Source organism: Aquarana catesbeiana, linkage group LG06, assembly GCF_042186555.1.
Source record: "Aquarana catesbeiana isolate 2022-GZ linkage group LG06, ASM4218655v1, whole genome shotgun sequence".
Lineage (NCBI taxonomy): Eukaryota > Metazoa > Chordata > Amphibia > Anura > Ranidae > Aquarana > Aquarana catesbeiana.
In genome coordinates this window covers 370,856,826-370,877,392 of record NC_133329.1, presented here as the reverse complement: position 1 = coordinate 370,877,392, position 20,567 = coordinate 370,856,826, and the positions used below count along the sequence as shown (strand labels likewise).

Sequence of the window (20,567 nt, the reverse complement as noted above, 5' to 3'; positions counted from 1 at the left end):
CTGTAATTTGTTTTTATTGCAAGCTACATTTGTCTTGGTCAGATCTATGCATCATACAGTTACATCCGGTGGCTTGTGAAAGTGTCATTGCTTAACATTTCCAAGGAACAGTTGCATGATATTTTCCCTTCAGAAGCCAAGATGCCTTGACACTAAACAACACAGATAACTTCTGCTACATTTGCATCTCAAAAGTGCAGGACGGCGGCAGGGGTAAAAAAAAAAAAAAAAAAAAATAAGACACACCACCTATATTTTGGATGCAAAATAGGGGATCAGGACAAGAGTTGGGCCCCTCGTGGTTGTATTACATGTGCAACTTATCTGCGTTATTGACTAAACAAGAAGAAAAAGTTCAAGCCTTTCGCAGCCCCAATGGTGTAGAGGGAACCCACCAAACATAGTAGCTACTGCTACTTTTGCCCCTAATTGCAAAAGGGATCTCAAGGAAGGGGACAGTGGAATATCCAAACATTCCATCCGCACTGCATCCTTTACCCCCACGGTGCATAATGGCACACCCACCTTGTAATTTTGAAGCAATTTTGACCTGAAGCTGCATCTCGGAAACTAAAGCCAATTAATACTTGGGACTTTTTCCTTTATTAGTGACCCAATTCTGATAATATTTAGCTACTTTAATTTCTGAGGCTTTCTCCTGGTAGACCAGTGTTATCAGTCAGAATACTGTAACAAAAGTGATAAACATTTAACAAAGATGGTACTGCAAGCATCTCACAGAGACATCCAGGCCATCCACAGAAGTTAACACCTCAACAGGAGCATCTTCGGATGAGAAGGGTTTAAGTAAATCACCATGCAAGTTCACTGTTACTTAAAGTAGAAAGCCAAACTGGACTAATTGTTTCCCGTGGCAATACAGCATACACATCAGAGGAACAGCATGCATGGGCATCGTCCATGAAGGAAGCCTCTCCCAAAGACCATGCACAAAAAAACAACCTAGAATTTGCCAGGGCCCATGCTGAAAAAGAAGATGACTACTGGGACTCTAAATGTTTTTGGAACTGATGGCTTCAAAACTGTATGGCGTCACAAAGTTGAGCAGTACAAAGAAAAATGCTTGGTGCCTACAGTGAAACATGGTGGTGGCAGTGTCCTGCTGTGGGGCTGCATGAGTGTTGCTGGTGTCAGGGAGCTGCATTTCATTGATGGTATCACAAATTCACAGATGTACTGCTCTATAGTGAAAGAGACGATGCTACTTTCACTCCATGCCCTTGGTCATCGTGCACTTTTCCAAGATGAAAATAATCCAAAACACATATCCAAGGCCACTGTTGCATTTCTGAAGAACAGGGTGAAAGTAATTCAGTGGCCAAGTTTGTCTCCTGATCTGAACCCAATTGAACTGGGAAGTCTGAAGAGACAAGCTGAGCGTCACTCTCCATCCAGGCTATAAAAAAAAAAAAAAAAAAAAAAAAGACGTCGTTCTTGAAGAATGCACAGATAGATGTTGCAATATGTTATCAACTTGTTAATTCCATGCCTAGAAGACTTGGTGCTGTTCCTACAAATCATGGAGGACATACAAAATACAAGATGGAGTAGTTTTTGTCATGGGGTGTATTCATTTTTGCATCAACTAATTTGAGCAAAACTGATAATTTTGTAATCTAAATTATATTATTAACCTTACTTTCATGTAATGAGCTAAACAAAATGTTCTATAGAATTCAGTTTTGTCAGAAGTTTGGAAATTGTTCTGGTGTTCTTTGAGATATTGATTAAAATCTTATTTTTCAAAAAGGGTGTATTTATTTATGCTGAGCACTGTATATATACAGTTTGTGGGCTCTTTAACTTTCTTACAGACTAAATAAACACCAATTTGGGTTATTTTCAACAAGGAAATGTAGCAGAATACATTTTGGACTAAATTTATAAAGAAATATTATTTGCAAAATGTTATAACAGAAACAAAGAAAAAAATGTCTCTCTCTCTCTAACCCCCCTGCTGGTTTTTTTTGTTATAAAACTGAAGCATGCTGGCACTTATTTTATAACCAGCTGCCCAATGGTTTTTGTGTGTACATTTGTCCAATTCCCCCTAAAAGGCAGACGTATGACCCAACTGTACTTGGAGCCTGTCAAGCATTAATCAGCAGATCACAGGTGCCATGCAGGACACCTGCAGATTTCTCAGTGTATCTGTCTGTTCAAACCTCATACAGGAAGACTAAATGAACTACCAGAGCACTCAACAGCACCATGGTAGTTCATTAAAAGTACAAGACCACAGCCACCAAGGATGTCAGGTTTTGTAGTTTCCCATTCACAGAAGACCGTGAGGCTGGGTTCACACATATGCAAATTGAATGCAGTTTTCCCCAAATCTGATTTGCATGACAGGAGAGTGTGACTGGCTCTCAATGTAACTGGTTCACACAGCCCCAGGGCGGCCACAGTCTGCATTGAAGAAAGGTCCTGTGCATCTTCTGGTCCGATTCAGGTGCAAATCAGGTCCAAATTTGCACCTGAATCGGTGAACAGGGACACACCAGAACCCATGCTGTGAGCCACGGCCGCAGCATGTGTGAATGGAGCCTTAATAAATGATATGGCTGGGAAGGCAGAGCCCCACTCAGCCATGTTATTTTCAAACAGTAACAGCAGGTGCCCAAAGAAGATCCCCACCCGCCGGCACTGGGGGGGGAGGGGGGGGGGGGGAATGGCTGCAACTGCTGGAACATGTTACATGTTCCAAAAGGTGAACTGATCCTTGAGGCTTGGTTCACACTGAAGAACGCAGGAGTCCGGTGCGTCTCCATTTACCGTTTCAGCCCAAATTTTTAGCTGAATTCAAACTCGAAACGACCCAATTCGCATCGGAGCTGCTGAGGAGATTACTTAACCGGCTCCATAGAGAGCTGTTCACAGGCTCCTGGAACCCCCATCCAATTCGCAATAGTGTGAACCCAACCTTAAAGAGCTGTATGCAGAGGACTACAGAATTTTGTGTTGGCATTGGTAACTTGAATCCTTTACCAGTTTCCTATACAGTATCTGTCAGGGAGTCCAGTAGTGAAATTTGCTCACAGTAGCTTGTCTTCCTTCCTTTCTACACCACCATTATAAAGATGTTGCTCTCTAGCAGATGAGCTTTTCAGATATTTATTTCTCCATTCAAAAAGGCCAAAACTATCAATAAACTTTGTAACAAGTGGGACAGCACAGTGATGAAATTGCTGAGAGGTATATGAAGCGAGAATAGGATCATCACCAGCCACACAATAAATACATTAATATGGTATAGCACAATGGCTAGCCCTTTTGCTTTGCAGCACTAAAGGTACTTGGTTTGAATCTCTAACAAGCTACTACCTGCATGAAGTTTGTACATTCTCCCTGTGCTTGAATGGGTTGCCTTTCATAATCCAAAGAAGCTAGGTTAACAGGTCCCTTTTGCAAAGTATGTGTAGTTACTGTATGTGTGTTAGACAGACCATACACAGAGATCCTTGAGGGCAGAAACTAAAGTGAATGTATACCATGTAAAGTGTCAGCACTATAAAAAAAAAATACCTAAAATAAATAAATGAACAGGCTATATGTAATCTGCATAAGAAGCTGGCTTCTGTGCGACTCTTCTCTCCCCTAACCAGGAGCTGAGTTATTGACAAGCATTAGGAGTTGTGTATGTAGAGACAGGGAGAGAGACGCTTATGAACAAAAAAAAAAAAACACAGTAAAAATCATCTCCGTGATTTATACATTACATATTTATATACATAAAATATAATTCAATTATCCTTTGTATCTAAAACAGTCCAATCAAATGGTGCCAATGACATTCTAGAAAAATATATGTTTCTTTTTAGAAAAAAAGTAGAAAATCTAGGCACAGAAGGAAAATAAATAACAACATGCTTGGCTCTGATCACCATATCCCACATCTCTAAATCTTCAGCTGCAATGGTCAGCAATCAAGAATTTGACCTTAAAAGGATAAGTTCACCTTTCAAGAAAAAAAAAAAAAAACCAACAAAATGCACATTTTTTTAAAATCAGCATTTATAATTTTTTCCTGCAGCAGCCTGTAAAGCATTACACCTTTAATCAGTGGATCAGGAGTGCAATGGTCAGGCTTTCACAGACAAGCCCTGCAGCTTTCTGCCCATACATTCATACAGGCTGTCTGTTGAAAGCTTCAGGGCCTGTGAATGAACTAAGAACGCTCATCAGCACCCTCACAGTTCATTCAGAACTACAAGCCATCAGGCACAATAGCTGATTGTAGTTGTAGTTCATTAATTTGAAGAAAACTGAATGACATGGACAGAACCCCACTTGTCCATGAGGTCTTTAAATTGTGACAGCAGGTGAAAAGAGAAGAACTCCTGCCCGCTGTCGCATGTTCTACCCTGAATATGGGTGAGTGGAACATGTAACAGATTCCAAAATGTGAACTTAGCCTTTAAATGCCTTACAGGGACTGATCTCAAAACTGGCCACCTCCAGCATGGGACAGAGAGAACTGAAGATTTCTGGGACCTGAATGCTGTAGCTGATGTATTTCAAAACCAATCACTTGTCTCATCTATATATCTTGCAGGCCTAAGGTTCTATTTTATAGCAAGCAGAAAATAAATTGTCTCAGCTGAGGGAGGACATTGCCCACTGCCGGACATCGGTTGGACAATTGGGATACTTCTGAAGGGCTTCCAGTATTTGGCTGTTATCCAGAAGCAGTTTCATCAGTCTATATTCTTTCTGAGTCCGAACAGAAAGGCCTTCCATTGGCTTGATCAGTTCCAGCTGGTACAAATGTTCAAAAGCCTGAAACAGAAAGGAAATGCATCTAACCAAAGCCTGGCAAATATACAAAAGGTTTAATATTAGAGAGCAAATGATGCTGCTTCATTCATGCACAATGAGTTTACACAGTGAAGACATGCAATAGCTGCAAAGAGAAGAGAAGGAATTTATGGCAAAGTATAACCATAATGTGTTATTTCCCTGCAGACAAAACATTAATCCAGTAACTGGCAGGTACAGAGAGACTATTGCAAAAAATACTTAAAAGTAGAACATAGCCGTTAACATTATTGCTGGGTAAACTTTTACCTTTCTAAACATGTCATACCCATATTTAGGGTGTAACATGTTCAGAAGCTGCCTGCTCACCGCCCACCCCAGCCCCCACTGTCCTAATTAAAAAAAAAGAGCTCAGCCATACAGGACTCGGCTCACACAGGCGCATCATTCATTCACAGAACCCTGTGAATCAATGAACTACAACCGCTGACAGCTTGGAGCCTGGCATTACAGATCATGGGTGGAATGCTTTACAAGATCCTAAAAAAAAAAAAAAAAAAAATACAAAAATATAATTGCACATTTTATTTTTTATATAACATTAAACTCATCCTTTAACTATCAGTGATCGGCTCTTTATATCTTTACCTACATGGCCCACTTTTTCATTTCTGTGCAGCCTGCTGCTCTATGTTTGTTGCTATGTTAAGCAAAGAGTGGGTCGAAAAATGAAAGCTGGCAATTTCCTTCTATGGTGTCACTTTTTCTGAAAGTTAGAAGTCACATCTTCATCTATATACTCATAATTTGATATATTGTCAGTTTTCCTGAAGGTTGTACATAATCACACAAGATTATTGATACATTGTTTAATATAATGAAGTGATTTATGTTCAATGGTTCTTTAAAGCACAAGTTTCCTTTTGTTTATGTTATTAAAAATACATGGCATCGCAATTCTAAAAATAAAAAATGGAGTTCCTATTGCAATACTCCCCTCCTTTCTCTCTGGTGCTGTACACCACAGATTCAGTGCTGATTCTCTTCTGAGTTTCATTCAACCCACTTTCTGTAAATGCAGGGCATCATACGGAGGTGTCTAATGGAGGGGGGTCACTAAGTTTCCCTGTACTTACATTACAACGATGCTGAGAACAGTGCATCCCAGCATCAGCTAAAAAGATATATGCAAAAGAATAAAAAAAAAAAAAAAAAAAAAAAAAACACACATGCTGTGGTGTGTATTTTACAGTGTTTTTTCATAAGCTTTATTTTCTATCCATAATGTGTAATCAGAGAGTAAATAAAGTGGATCAGGGTTTTAAAAGAGATTTATCGCTATATACTGTTTAAACATATTTAATACAGTAATGAAAAGAAGAAACTGCAAGCAAGATGTGAGATTAACATCAAAAACTACTTTAAGAAAAATGAAACTCTTAAATTACAAATTAAAAAATAACAAAAAAACTATAGTGATGCAGTCTATAATGTTTCCACTAGATGGCAATGTGTACTTATAGACTCATCTATGAAAATGCTACAAGGTAGCCCAACCTCCTCAGTAGTACAATAATATCCCAAATATAAAGAATGCTGGGAAACATCCTACCTTCAGCACTACAGCCTTCTCAAAGTTATAGACGGAATGAGCCTTCCTCTGAACAAACTTCAGGAATTCTGCAGCAACAGAAATGTATACAAATGAACATTTCAAAGCAAAACATGTCACATGGTATACAACCACTTTTTGCACTGTACTGAGGGACTAAACTATGGACTGCTATGGTTGTGCTACCATTATGAAATGTTAGTTGCCTGGCCATCATTATTCAGCTGATGTGGTCAATATTTCAATAATACAGGAAAAAAAAAAAAAAAAAAAGATAGCCGGGGAGTCTTCGCTCTGACTTTAATTTTCAGGATGCCAGTTCCCGGACTGCAACTTAAAAACACTGAGGTAATGGGTGGAGGGGTAACTAGCTTTTTCAGGTGGATGGCAATGTTGGCAGCCTCCATGTTTTTTTTTCACTACAGATTTTCATTATTAATTTTGTAAAGAACTGTGCAAGTCATAATTAAGCCTAGGTTCACATTGATGCGATTTGACATGTCAAATCGGCGGCAATTACACCGTCCGAATTGGTGCAACGCCGCATTGATTCCCAAAAGTTATTTCTGTACTACTTTTGGCGACTTCGGATGCAATTTCAATAGACATCTGTGCAGGAACCCGCACAGATGTCTCTGAAATCGCTCCCGAAATCGTGCAAATTCAGCTGAACTCGCACAATTTCAATTCTGCTGTAAGAGTGAACCTAGGCTAAAAGTCCATTAACTGATTGACATTGATCCAGCAAACACTGCAGCTGTGATATGTTAAAAGAGTTCACTCAATCGCACAGCAGATTCCAGAGAACTCCTCACATGTGGGTGGAGCGGTCTGCTTTCTGGTACATGGTATTTGTTTTTAAACCATCAGCAAAACCAAACAAGACAATTTCATAGAAAAACAAAAAAACAAAAAAAACATTCATTCTAGGAACACACAGTTGCTCCGGGCCTCCTCTACTTTATTTTGAGGAAGCTTTGCTGTAAAGGGGGATGGACAGACACAGGGAGGCCAATATACAACATTTACTAGGTCGTCACACTGAAGACATAGTTCAATTATCCATGTTAAAAAGCAAAGTCCTGTTAATATATTTTATCTATACACAACTGGGTATTTAAAACAAACTTAAAAGTGAACTTAAAATGAACACCACTACAATTTGAGTGAATTTTCTCAACTCCTTTAGTAAATCAACCTCTGTGTTTCAAGATGTCAGACACTGTCCTGTAAATGAAGGAGGTAAAAAGGTGTGGATTATTTTTTGTTAGGCAATTTCAGTGTCTCCGTTTTGAATAATATGCTCTTCCATTAGCCTCGAGATCCTCTAACAGCAGTTTGTAAAGTTAGTGAGGAGCCCACAGTTACCAAGTGTTCAGCTTTCATTAGCCTGACTGTACAATGCTGCTGAAATCTAATTGGTCACTGTGGGTTACAACAAAGATATTCAAAAGACTATAGGTAGGGAAAATAATTGGAAATCAATCACATGGATACATCGACCACAGAAAAACAGATCTCACCATTGTGGACCATCTGGAAATTGAAAGGCTCCCCTTGGTAGGTATCTTGTAAGTGCTTCATAGCGATTACTAAACATATCTCCAAAACAGACAGCCCTGCAGACGAGACACACCAGTGAAAACCACCATAAAAACAGCAATAAACCAGCAGTCAACCATTTACATAGAGCTTTGTTTACTAAATTCCCCAGTACGCAGTTTCTCAGGTAGCCAAGAGACCTCAATTTAAACCGGATTCTAAAACACATTACGATAAAACAGAAGTCTCAGAACTAAACTCTCAAACAACATTAACCATTTTTAGTCCTTATGCGTCTAGCATTAATGTAATTATATATATATATATATATATATATATATATATATATATATATATATATATATATATATATATACACACACACACACAGTATCTCACATAAGTGAGTACACCCCTCACATTTTTGTAAATATGTTATTATATCTTTTCATGCGACAACACTGAAGAAATGACACTTTGCTACAATGTAAAGTAGTGAGTGTACAGCTTGTATAATAGTGTAAATTTGCTGTCCCCTCAAAATAACTCGACACACAGCCAGTAAAGTCTAAACCACTGGCAACAAAAGTGAGTACACCCCTAAACAAAAATGTCCAAATTGAGCCCAATTAGCTATTATCCCTCCCCGGTGTCATGTGACTTGTCAGTGTTACAAGGTCTCAGGTGTGAATGGGGAGCAGGTGTGTTAAATTTGGTGTTATCGCGCTCACTCTCTCATACTGGTCACTGGAAGTTCACCATGGCGCCGCATGGTAAAGAACTCTGAGGATCTGAAAAAAATAATTGTTTCTCTACATGAAGATGGTCTAGGCCAGTGATGGCGAACCTCGGCAGCCCAGATGTTTTGGAACCACAATTCCCATGATGCTCATCCACTCTGCAGTGTACTTGAGCATCATGGGAAATGTAGTTCCAAAACATCTGGGGTGCCAACGTTCGCCATCACTGGTCTAGGCTATAAGAAGATTGCCAAGTCCCTAAAATTGAGCTGCAGCACGGTGGCCAAGACCATACAGCGGTTTAACAGGACAGGTTCCACTCAGAACAGGCCTCACCATGGTTGACCAAAGGAGTTTAGTGCACATGCTTAGCGTCATATCCAGAGGCCGTCTTTGGGAAATAGACATATGAGTGCTGCCAGCACTGCTGCAGAAATTGAAGGGGTGGGATGTCAGCCTGCCAGTGCTCAGACTATACGCCGCACGCTTCATCAAATTAGACTGGATGGCTATCAACCCAAGAGGAAGCCTCTTCTAAAGATGATGCACAAGAAAGCCTGCAAATAGTTTGTTGAAGATAAGCAGACTAAAGACATGGATTACTGGAACCATGTCCTGTGGTCTAATAAGACCAAGATAAACTTATTTGGTTTAGATGGTGTCAATTGTGTTTGGCGGCAACCAGGTGAAAAATACAAAGACAAGTGTGTCTTGCCTACAGTCAAGTATGGTGGTGGGAGTGTCATGGTCTGGGGCTGCATGAGTGCTGCCGGCACTGGGGAGCTACAGTTCATTGAGGGAACCATGAATGCCAACATGTACTGTAACATACTGAAGCAGAGCATGATCCCATTACTTCTGAGACTGGGCCACAGGGCAGTATTCCAACATAACGACCCCAAACACACCTCCAAGACGACCACTGGCTTGCTAAAGAAGCTGAGGATAAAGGTTGTGGACTGGCCAAACATGTCTCCAGACCTAATCCATATTGAGCATCTGTGGGGCATCCTCAAAACAGAAGGTGGAGGAGCGCAAGGTCTCCAACATCCACCAGCTCCGTGATGTCGTCATGGAGGAGTGGAAGAGGACTGCAGTGGCAACCTGTGAAGCTCTGGTGAACTCCATGCCCAAGAGGGTTAAGGCAGTGCTAGGAAATAATGGTGGCCACACAAAATATTGCCACTTTGGGTCCAATTTGGACATTTTCACTTAGGGGTGGACTCACTTTTGTTGCCAGCAGTTTAGACATTAATGGCTGAGTGTTGAGTTATTTTGAGGGGACAGCAAATTTACACATTATACAAGCTGTACACTCACTACTTTACATTGTAGCAAAGTGTCATTTCTTCAGTGTTGTCACATGAAAAGATATAATCAAATAGTTACAAAAATGTGAGGGGTGTACTCACTTTTGTGAGATACCGTATATTATATATACACACACACAGTACTGTGCAAAGATTTCAGGCAGGTGTGAAGAAATGCTGTAAAGTAAGAATGCTTTAAAAAAATATATATTTTAATAGTTTATTTTTATCAATTTACAAAATGCAAAGTGAGTGAACAGAAGAAAAATCTAAGCCAAATCAATATTTGGTATGACTACCCATTGGCTTCAAACCAGCATCAATTCTTATACTTGCACACAGTCGAGGATTTTCTAGGATTAGAGTCGGGTGTATTATTAACCAATTATACCAAGCAGGGGCTAATGAATATCAATTCCATATGTACGTTGAAACACAGTCATTAACAGAAACGGATGTGTAGGAGGCTTAAAACTGGGTGAGGAACAGGCTTACTCTGCTATTAAGGTGATATTGTGGAAGACAGTTTCATGTCACAGGTCATACACCATGACAAGCCTAAGCACAGCAAGAAACAAGGCAACTGATTTACTAAAACTGGAGTGTGCAAAATCTGGTGCAACTCTGTATAGAAACCAGTTTCCATTTTTTTGTCAAAGCTTCATTGAACAAGTTGAAGTTAGAAGTTGATTGACTACCATGTACAGCTGCACCAGATTTTGCACTCGCCCGTTTTAGTAAATCAACCCTATGGTAGTTATACGGCACCAGAAGCTGCATTAGTACCTGCTTGGTATAACTAATTAACCGCCTAGCGATCGCCCCACGTGCCGTTCTATGCCAGATGACATATCTATTACGTGATCTGACACTTCTGGCACGTGCGCCACCAGCAACCTGCTCCAGCTGTGATTGGACACAGCGGGAGCCAATCAGCAGGTCCAGCAGACTTGATGTCCACCGGGACCTGCTGATCATTTGGGACACAAGCAGAATGGCAGTCAGCCTATGTAAACAAGGCAGAGTGTTGTTCTGACAGCAGGGAAGGCTTTGATGCTGTGCTTCAGCAAAAACAGGACCAAAGATCTTTGCCTTCCCCCAGTCAACGCACCTCCCACACAGTAAGCACAACTTATGCATACATTTAACCCTTTGATCACCCCTGACGTTAACCCCTTCCCTGCCAGTGTCATTAGTACAGTAGCCCTGACCACTGTATTAGTGTCCGATTTGTCCGTTGCAATATCACAGTCCCGCTTAAAGTCGCTGATTGCCGCCATTACTAGTAAAAAAAAGAAATAAAAAATATCCCATAGTTTGTAGACGCTAAAACTTTTGCGCAGATCAATAATTTATGCTTATTGGGATTTTTTTTAACCAAACATATGTAGCAGAATACATAATGGCCTAAACTGATGAAGAAATTCGATTTTTTACATTGGTAAGGAGTGACACTTTTTGATGCTGCAACGTGTCTTACATTTGAAATTGTCCAATATTTCAAGTGTGCAAAGGTGTAGCAGTTCAGATAAGAATGAAATGTAATGCGACCGGTCACATATACACTATATGACCAAACATGAGTGGAAACCCGACCATCAGGCTGACTATATGGCCAAATGTATGTGGAACCCTCCAAACTAATGAATTCAGTTGAAGGGTACTGTTAAGGCACACACACACACACACACACGTCCATTTTGACGGACTCCGCTTACTCAGCAGGGATCAATCCATTGATCCCCTCTGAGCCGGTGGACGACAGGTCCGTCTCTGCTCAATGTGCAGGGACGGACCTGTCAGAGCTCCATTCTCCTCTATGGAGAATTGGATGAAAATGGACTGCCTGTCACCACACCGCCTGTCACCGGACATATCACCGCTGACATCGGTCGCTCCATAGACCTGCATGGAGTGTCTGTTAAGGTACACCTAAAAAAATGGTCCGTAGGGGGCATGGCCTGGCACCGGAGGAAGATGGCAGCTTGAACTGAGAGAGCCGCCACCTAGAGCTCCTATACTGCCTTTAATCAGCGGGATAATCCTTCCACCTGTGTGCGACGATGACCGGGAGGAGCTCGTCAGTCACCCGGCCCCAGCAGGACCCATCCACGCAACTCAGCCGCTATATACCGGCGATGTTCCGGACGCAGCAGCGTGATCCACAGGCAGCATCTCAATCCTCGAATCGGAGTGTGGCGAGTAACGCAGTCACCGCTGACTCCCTGGGTGCCTCTGCCTCTACTGGGGATACGTCTGCTTCACACACCTCTCCCCTACTTTGCTTAGCCGATCTCCAACAGGTTGCAATGGACATTAAAAGCACCCTATCTGCAGCTATCTCTAACCAGAAGACAGAAATCAGAGCAGTAGCCTCGCAGCTGGACCACGTGGAAACAACAACCATGATGCATGGGACGGCCATCTAGCAAGTCCAAAGAGTCACCAGTGTACATGCCCAGCACTTGACAACAGAGGATGCAGGCGCAACTTGTGGGTAAGGGGCATACCGGAGTCAATTGAAGGACCCCAACTACAATCTGTGGTCTGGGCCATCTTTAATACCCTGCTGGGAAGACCACCTGATGCCCCTGTGGAGATGGAAAGGTTCCACCGAGAGGTAGAGACACTGATCCCCCAGAGACGCGGTGTGCTGTCTGGTTAACTTTACCAAGAAGGAAGAAATATTACGCCTAGCCCACAACCATGACCACTTGGAACATGACGGTGCACGCATACAGTTATTCCAGGATCTATCGGCAATCACCCTACAACACAGGGTTACCTGAGCTCTACTACATGGTGGCTGTGGAGCTAGGGGCTTACTGAAGTAGTCAGCTCTGACCTCTGGGTTGCCTTTAACCACTTCAGCCCCGGAAGATTTGGCTGCTCAATGACCAGGCCATTTTTTGTGATACCGCACTGCGTCGCTTTAACAGACAATTGTGCAGTCATGCTACAGTACCCAAACAAATTTTACATCCTTTTTTTTTTCCCCCACAAATAGAGCTTTCTTTTGGTGGTATTTGATCACCTCTGCAGTTTTTATTTTTTGTGCTTTAAACAAAAGAAGGGCGACAGTTTTGAAAAAAAAAAAAAAAAACACTATCTTTTACTTTTTGCTATAATAAATATCCCAAATTAAAAAAAATAAATAAATAAATTCCTCAGTTTAGGCAGATATGTATTCTTCTACATATTTTTGGTAAAAAAAAAAATCAAAAAACAAAAAAACGCAATAAGCGTATATTGATTGGTTTGCGCAAAAGTTATAGAGTCTACAAAATAGGGAATAGATTTATGGCATTTTTATTCATTTTTTTTTTTTTTTTTACTAGTAATGGTGGGGATCTGCGATTTTTATCGGGACTGCGACATTGCGGCAGACAAATAAGACACTTTTGACAAATTTTTTGGGACCAGTGACATTTAAACAGCGATCAGTGCTATAAAAATGTACTGACTACTGTATAAATGACACTGGCAGAAATAGGGTCCAACACTAGGGGGCGATCAAGGGGTTAACTGTGTTCCCTAGTGTGTATTCTAACTGGGGGGATGGGACTGCCTAGGGGAAGAGAGAGATCGGTGTTCATGCTTAGTATGAACACACGATCTGTCTCATCTCCCCAGAGAACCGGGATATGTGTTTTTACACACACACACACCCCCGTTCTGTAATGGGCATTCGCGGGTGTCTGGTGGTCATCGCGCTTGCCGGGCACTTGCATTGACTCCAGGGGCACGCGTGCTGGAGGTGTCTTAAAGAGCCGACGTACAGCCACGCCAACCTGCCGCAGTATAACTGTGGCGGCTGGTCCGGAAGCGGTTAAACGACTGCATGATTAGGAAATGAAGAGCCCCTAAGAAAGTGCCCTTTCAGGTGGTTCTGAAGGATGCCTAGTGGGCAGTAGAAAAAAAACAAAAGAATAAAAAGGTACGCATGTGTGAAAGGGGCCTAATGCTACAGCATTCAAAGATATAATTGGGTTGATTTACTAAAACTAGAGAGTGCAAAATCTGGTGCAGCTGTGCATGGTAGCCAATCAGCTTCTAAATTTAGCTTGTTCAATTAAGCTTTAACAAAAAAAACCTGGAAGCTGATTGCTTTCTGTGCAGAGCTGCACCAGATTTTGCACTCTCCAGTTTTAGTAAATCAACCCCAATATCTTTATAAATAAATCCCCTGGCTTTGGAAAGGAATGGGCAAAAACTCACATAAGCGTAATGGGCAGATGTCCATGAATTTTGGTAATATACGGGGAAATTTTCTAAAACTGGAGTGCTCGGAATTTGGTGCAGCTGTGCATGGTAGCCAATCACCTTCAAACGTTGGCTTGTTCAATTAAGCTTGGACAATAAAACCTGGAAGCTGACTGTTTTCTATACAGAGCTGCAACAGATTGTGCACGCTCCAGTTTAATAAATCAATGCAAGAAAAAGTTATATCGAATGCATTTATACTTCTGCCTCACTAAATATAAAGCAACAATGTTTCTACATGTTCGCCACATAGACCAACAGAGAGCAGTATAAGCTCATTTTTGCAGCTCTGCAGGGTTTGAGTCATATTGCCATTGCACAAGCAGCAGTAGTCTATAATAGTCTCTCAACATTTCTACCTTAGGAACCCTTGAAATAATTTTCAGGTCTCTGGGAACCCCCGCTAAAACCAATTTGGTGGTCGTTGTATAGAATGTCCCCCAACAGTGGTTGTCAGAATATCACCCCTAAAGATAATTTTAATTTTTTTTTTTCCTTCAAACATTCTCTACTTGTAAAAAGATCATTGGTGTCATGCCCACGGTCGTTGGGAGGGGGGGCTGGAGCCCCGAATGGGTGGCCGAAAAGGCCCGGGTGTCAAACAACAACCACTGCTTCGATAGCCCCGAGCGCCACCGCCGAATGGGGAGTGGGACCGATCTCATCCCAAACACCGCCGAGTGTGGCTGCGTAACATAGCAGGTCCCGCCTTCTGAAGCCTGCAGCGCCTATGATTGACGTCCCACTGGTCCAATGCCGGGACCGCGGGACGTGTGACGTCCATCATAGGCGCTGCAGAGCTCCAGAAGGCGGGAATTACAATGCCACTGCGCCACATCAGTATGCGATGCCCACTCGGAACTCTCCTTCTCTGGCTGCCAGTGCCTGCGGTGAAGCCTGTGATGAAGATGGGCGCGCCGCACACCGAACACCACGGCTGATGCTGAGCTGAGCTGCAGGACACATGAAGTCTCTCCTGGTCAGGTAGGTCAGTGCATGTGTGTCAGTCTGTGTATGTCAGTGTGTGTACGTATGTCAGTGTGTGTACGTATGTCAGTGTGTGTACGTATGTCAGTGTGTGTACGTATGTCAGTGTGTGTACGTATGTCAGTGTGTGTACGTATGTCAGTGTGTGTACGTATGTCAGTGTGTGTACGTATGTCAGTGTGTGTACGTATGTCAGTGTGCCAGTGGGGGTTATTTACTAAAGGAAAATCCACTTTGCACTGAAAGTGCACTTGGAAGTAAAGTCGCTGTAGATCCGAGGGGGACATGCAAGGAGAATAAAACAGCATTTTAGCTTGCACGTGATTGGATGATAAAATCAGCAGAGCTTCCACTCATTTCAGATCTACCCCTTAGATTTAGAGCGACTGCACTTCCAAGTGCACTTGCAGTACAAAGTGGATTTGCCTTTCGTAAATAACCCCCATTGCATGTATGTCAGTTAGTGTATGTATGTACATACACAAACTGACATACACTGACCTACCTGACATACACACTGACATGTATGTCAGTGTATGTATGTAGGTCAGGTAGGTCAGTGTATTTAGGTCAGTGTAGCAACGCCCCTGGTCATGCCATTGATTCTGCCTGGTAGCGTTTGTCCTGTAAATTTGTAGGCACCATCAAATGTGAGGTAATTAGCCACAGCTCAAGGAACCCTCCCCTAGTAACCTCTGGATTGACCCTAGGGTTCCACAGAACAATGGGTTGTTGAGAATGGCTGGTCTATACAGATTTTTCTCACCGTGCAGAATATTGGCTTTTGAGTCCACACTACGAAGCCTGTAGGCCTCTACAAAGTCCGCTGCATTCAGATGAGGGTGAGACACGCATACTCGACACAAAGCCAGCAGCTGGAAAACAAAATCAGTTAAAGGCTTTTTTGTATATATGTAAACTCCTAACTCCCCTCCAAAAAATAAAAATGCACTGTTCAAAAAAATTAAAAAGGAACACTTTGATATCACATCAGATCTCAATGGGGAAAAATACTTGCTGAATATCTATACTGATATGGACTTGGTAATGTGGTAGGAACAAAAGGACGCCACATCATTTGATGGAAATGAAAATTATCAACCTACAGAGGGCTGGATTCAAAGATACCCCGGAAATCTAAGTGAAAAAATGATGCAGCAGGCTAGTCCATATTGATGAAATTTCATTGCAGCAACTTAAAATTATATTTAGCAGTTTGTATGCATGCCTGACAATGTCTGGGCATGCGCCTAATGAGACTATGGATGGTGTCCTGGGGTATTTCCTCCCAGATCTGGACCAGGGCATCATTGAGCACCTGAACAGACGGAGGTGCAACCTGACGGCACCGGATGGACCGAAAAATAATGTCCCAGAGGTGTTCTACTGGATTTAGGTCAGGCGAGCATGGGAGCCATTCAATGGTAGCAATTCCTTCATCCTCCAGCAACTGGCTGCATACTCTCGCCACATGAGGCCGGGCATTGTCGTGCACCAGGAGGAACCCAAGACCCACTGCACCAGCGTAGAGTTTGACAATGGGTCCAAGGATTTCATCCCAATACCCAATAGCAGTCAGGATGCCATTGTCTAGCCCAGTGTTTCTCAACTCCAATCCTCAAGACCCCCCAACAGGTCATGTTTTCAGGATTTCCCTCAGATGAAACGAGTGTGGTAATTACTAAGGCAGTGAAACTGATCAAATTACCTGTGCAAAATAATGGTGATGCTGAAAACATGACCTGTTGGGGCGCCTTGAGGACTGGAGTTGAGAAACACTGGTCTAGCCTATAGAGGTCTGTGCGTTCCTCCATGGATATGCCTTCCAGACCTTCACTGACCCACCACCAATCCGGTCATGCTAAACGATTATGGATAAAATGAGAAATCACAATTTTTTTTTGCTTAGAGTAAAGATCAAGATTCTCGGTGTAACATCATCTTTTACATTATACAAAAAAATTGGGCTAACTTTATGGTTTATTTTTATTTTTTTTAACTCAATGAGGTGTATTTGTTCCCTGATTGTTCTGGTCAGACATTCACAACAGTGGTCTGCTGGAGGTTATTTTGTAGGGCTCTGGCAGTGCTCATCCTGTTTCTATTGCACAAAGAAGCAGATACCTGTCCTGCTGATGTGTTAAGGACCTTGTACAGCCAAGTCCAGCTCTCCTACAGTAACTGTCTGTCTCCTGGAATCTCCTCCATGCTCTTAAGACTGTGCTGGGAGACACAGCAAACCTTCTGGCAATGGCACGTATTTATGTGCCATCTTGAAGTGAACTGCATGTGCAACCTCTATAGGGTCCAGGTATCGCCTCATGCTACCAGTAGTGACACTAACCCTACCCAAATGCAAAACTAGTGAAAAAACAGTCAGAAAAGGAATAGGAAAAAAAAAAAAAAGTCAATGGCCTTCACCTGTAAAACCATTCAGGTATGTTGTGTTATTTATACTACACAGCGCTCCTAAAAATTACGAAGTGCCTTACTCGGTATTCACCATGCATTAATGCATAATAAACCATATATCATTTGTGTATCAACCATTTGACCTCTGAAAAAATTTTAACCCCTTCATGACCAGACCATTTTTTGCTATTCAACATGGTGCTACTTTAACTTTCGATTACATGGTCATGCAACACTGTGTGCAAACAAAATTTATATAATTTTTTTTAACACAAATAGAGCTTTCTTTTGGTGGTATTTAAGCACCACTTTCTTTTTTTTTTTAATATATAAAACAAAAAAAAAATGGTATTTTTGTACTTACCGTTAACTCCATTTCTCTGATTTCATCTACGGACACAGCGCCTCCTTAATCTTGACCATTGGGTTATATCGCCTCCGCAGGAGTAGGACTAGGCAGAACAAAAAACACCTGGCTACGTCCATAGGTTGTCCTCAGTCAGTATATAACCCCCTCCCTGCTCTAGGTATTCAGTTTAGTAGCAAGCAGTAGTAGAAGTATCAAAAACTACATAGAGGGGATTGTGCTGTGTCCTTCGAACTCAGAGAAATGGATTTAATGGCGAGTACAAAAACCCCATTTTCTCTTTCGTTCATCGACGGACACAGCATCTCCTTAATCTTGTACGTCCAAAAGCAGTGCCAAAGAAAAATGAGGGGTGGGAAAAATAACCCAAGGCTAACCACAAGAGCCCTAACCAGGACACAGGAGCCCCATCTGAAATAAAAAAAAATGTAAAGAAAAAACACCCCTCAAGAAGGAAGCCCCCTCTTAAAAAAGCAGCCTGCAAAACCTTGCGGCCAAAAAAAAGCATCCGCAGATGCCAAAATATCTACCTATAAAGAGTTTAGTGAAGGTATGCACTGATGACCAAGTGGTCTCCTTGCAAACCTGTGATAGTGACGCTTGATGACGGAAGGCCCAAGAAGTACTAAGCGACAGAATGAATACGCCGTGACAGAGAAAGGAGGAACCTGACCCTTAGTACAATAGGCCTAAGTCACAGTCTGTCTGATCCATCTGGAGATGGTAGCCGAAGAGGTGGCCAGCCCTTTCCTTGGTCCCTGTGTAACCAAAAAAGTGAGTCTGACCTCCGGAAGGACTCAGTGGCTGCCAGATACCCAGAATCATTCAATCATCCAAGGTATGCAAAGCAAATTCCTTGGCATGAGCCGGCTTGGGACACAAGCACAGCAACACAATGTCCTCATTCAAATGGAAGTTGGAGACAACCTTGGGCAGAAATGACAGACAGGGACGAAGAACCACTCCCTATGGAGTACTAAATAGGGACTACAACAGGATAATGCCGCCAACTCCGAAACCTTGCGGGCCTAGGTAATAGCCACCAAGAATGCCACCTTCTGGGACAACTTAGGTAAGGGAATCTCCCGAATATTCTCGAATGGAGGTTTCTGAAGAACCGATAGGATTAAGTTTAAATCCCATGGCGGCAAAAAAGAGTGAGTGGCTAGGGGTCGCTGAAAGAAGACTGCTAAGGCAGACACCTGGCCCTTGATGGTGCTCAAAGCCAACTTCTGCTCAACACCCTGTTGAAGAAAAGCTATGTTCTGAGCAGAGGAAAAGGATAAACGCCAATCGACTCACACCAAGAAATGTACGCTTTCCATGTACGATGGTATATCTTACTAGAAGTCGACTTCCTCGCCTTCACCATAGTAGGGATCACTGATCCCGACAGACCTCTATCTATCAGTACCTGGCTTTCAATGGCTAGGCCATTAAAACCAGTAACTGTAAAGCAGGATGGAAGCTCACGAAGGAGGTCCATGAATTTGGAAAACAGCGAAGATGCCCCCCCACCCCAGCAACGAGTGAGGGCCGACCTTCATGCTGAAGGAGTATTGTGTTAGTGGATCTGGAGAAGCCTGCTCTAGGCTTACCATACCAAGATTGCTTGTAACTTCCGGGGGAAAACTTAGATCTGTTTCCTTTATCTGCAATCCTGGGAGCCCGGAAGAATTTCTTAAGGTATGAGAAGGAAGGCCCCCGTCCGCGACAAGGCTCTTTCCCTTTCCTAGATTGGAGGCAGGAAGGTACTCTTTCCCCCTGTGAGACCCTTAATGATGTCATCCAGGGTAGCTCAAAATAGGCGTTCGCCTTGAAAGGGCAGATCAACGAGAGCCTTTTTAGAGGCTTGATCTGCCGACCAATTCTTAAGCCACAGCACACGTCTATTCACCACCGCTGAAACAGAAAGCTTGGACAGCACGGGAGCTGCATCCAAGGCTCCATCACACATATACTGCAGCCCGTGGACAAGCTGGTCTGCTAAATCAACATAAGCAGCGGGAACCTGGTCACTACCCAGACCCTGGCGCAAAAGCTTGGCTCATTCAGTTAGGGTCTGCGACACCAGGGCCGAGGCCAAGACTGAACGCAATGCCGACCCAGCCATAGTAGACATGCTGCGTGCCACAGCCTCCTCTTTCCTGTCAGCCGGGTCCTTAAAGGACGGGGATTCCTCTACTGGGATCATGGTTGCTTTATTCAACCTGGAAACAGGAGGGTCCACCACTGGTGGGGTAATCCACTTTTTTAAAAGTGATTCTTCAAAGGGGTAGTGTACTGAGAAACGTTTGGGGACCACAAAGGGTGACTTAGGTTTACCTATAAGGGATGGGAACAACCAATCAAAATAAGGCAGATAAGGAGACGCCCTTGATGTGCGAGGTGACTTATGCGTACCAAAGACACAGCCACATTTGTGACCCTGTCAGCCGCATCCTCCATCTTTAGAGTCTCCCGCACCGCAGTAACAAGTGCTTTTTCACTCGCTGCCGAGACCGCAGAGGACTCATCCTCACTATGGGATGAGTCAGGGGGCGAGTCATTAAACC

The 20,567-nt window shown here is 42.7% G+C and overlaps 1 protein-coding gene across 5 annotated transcripts in view; it reads right to left on the bottom strand.

Annotated features, from left to right (window-relative positions):
* Window positions 1-3,721: 3,721 nt before the first annotated feature.
* The window catches only part of ORC4 (origin recognition complex subunit 4), an 83,723-nt gene continuing 66,877 nt past the window's right edge, over window positions 3,722-20,567 (bottom strand). For all 5 annotated transcript variants that reach the window (XM_073634215.1, XM_073634217.1, XM_073634219.1 and 2 more), the window contains 4 exons: window positions 16,000-16,108; window positions 7,915-8,010; window positions 6,392-6,459; window positions 3,722-4,800 (listed from right to left, as the gene is read on the bottom strand). In XM_073634215.1, coding sequence (XP_073490316.1) covers window positions 4,618-4,800; window positions 6,392-6,459; window positions 7,915-8,010; window positions 16,000-16,108 — 456 coding nt within the window. In that variant the 3' untranslated portion in view covers window positions 3,722-4,617. The remainder of the gene's footprint in view (window positions 4,801-6,391; window positions 6,460-7,914; window positions 8,011-15,999; window positions 16,109-20,567) is intronic.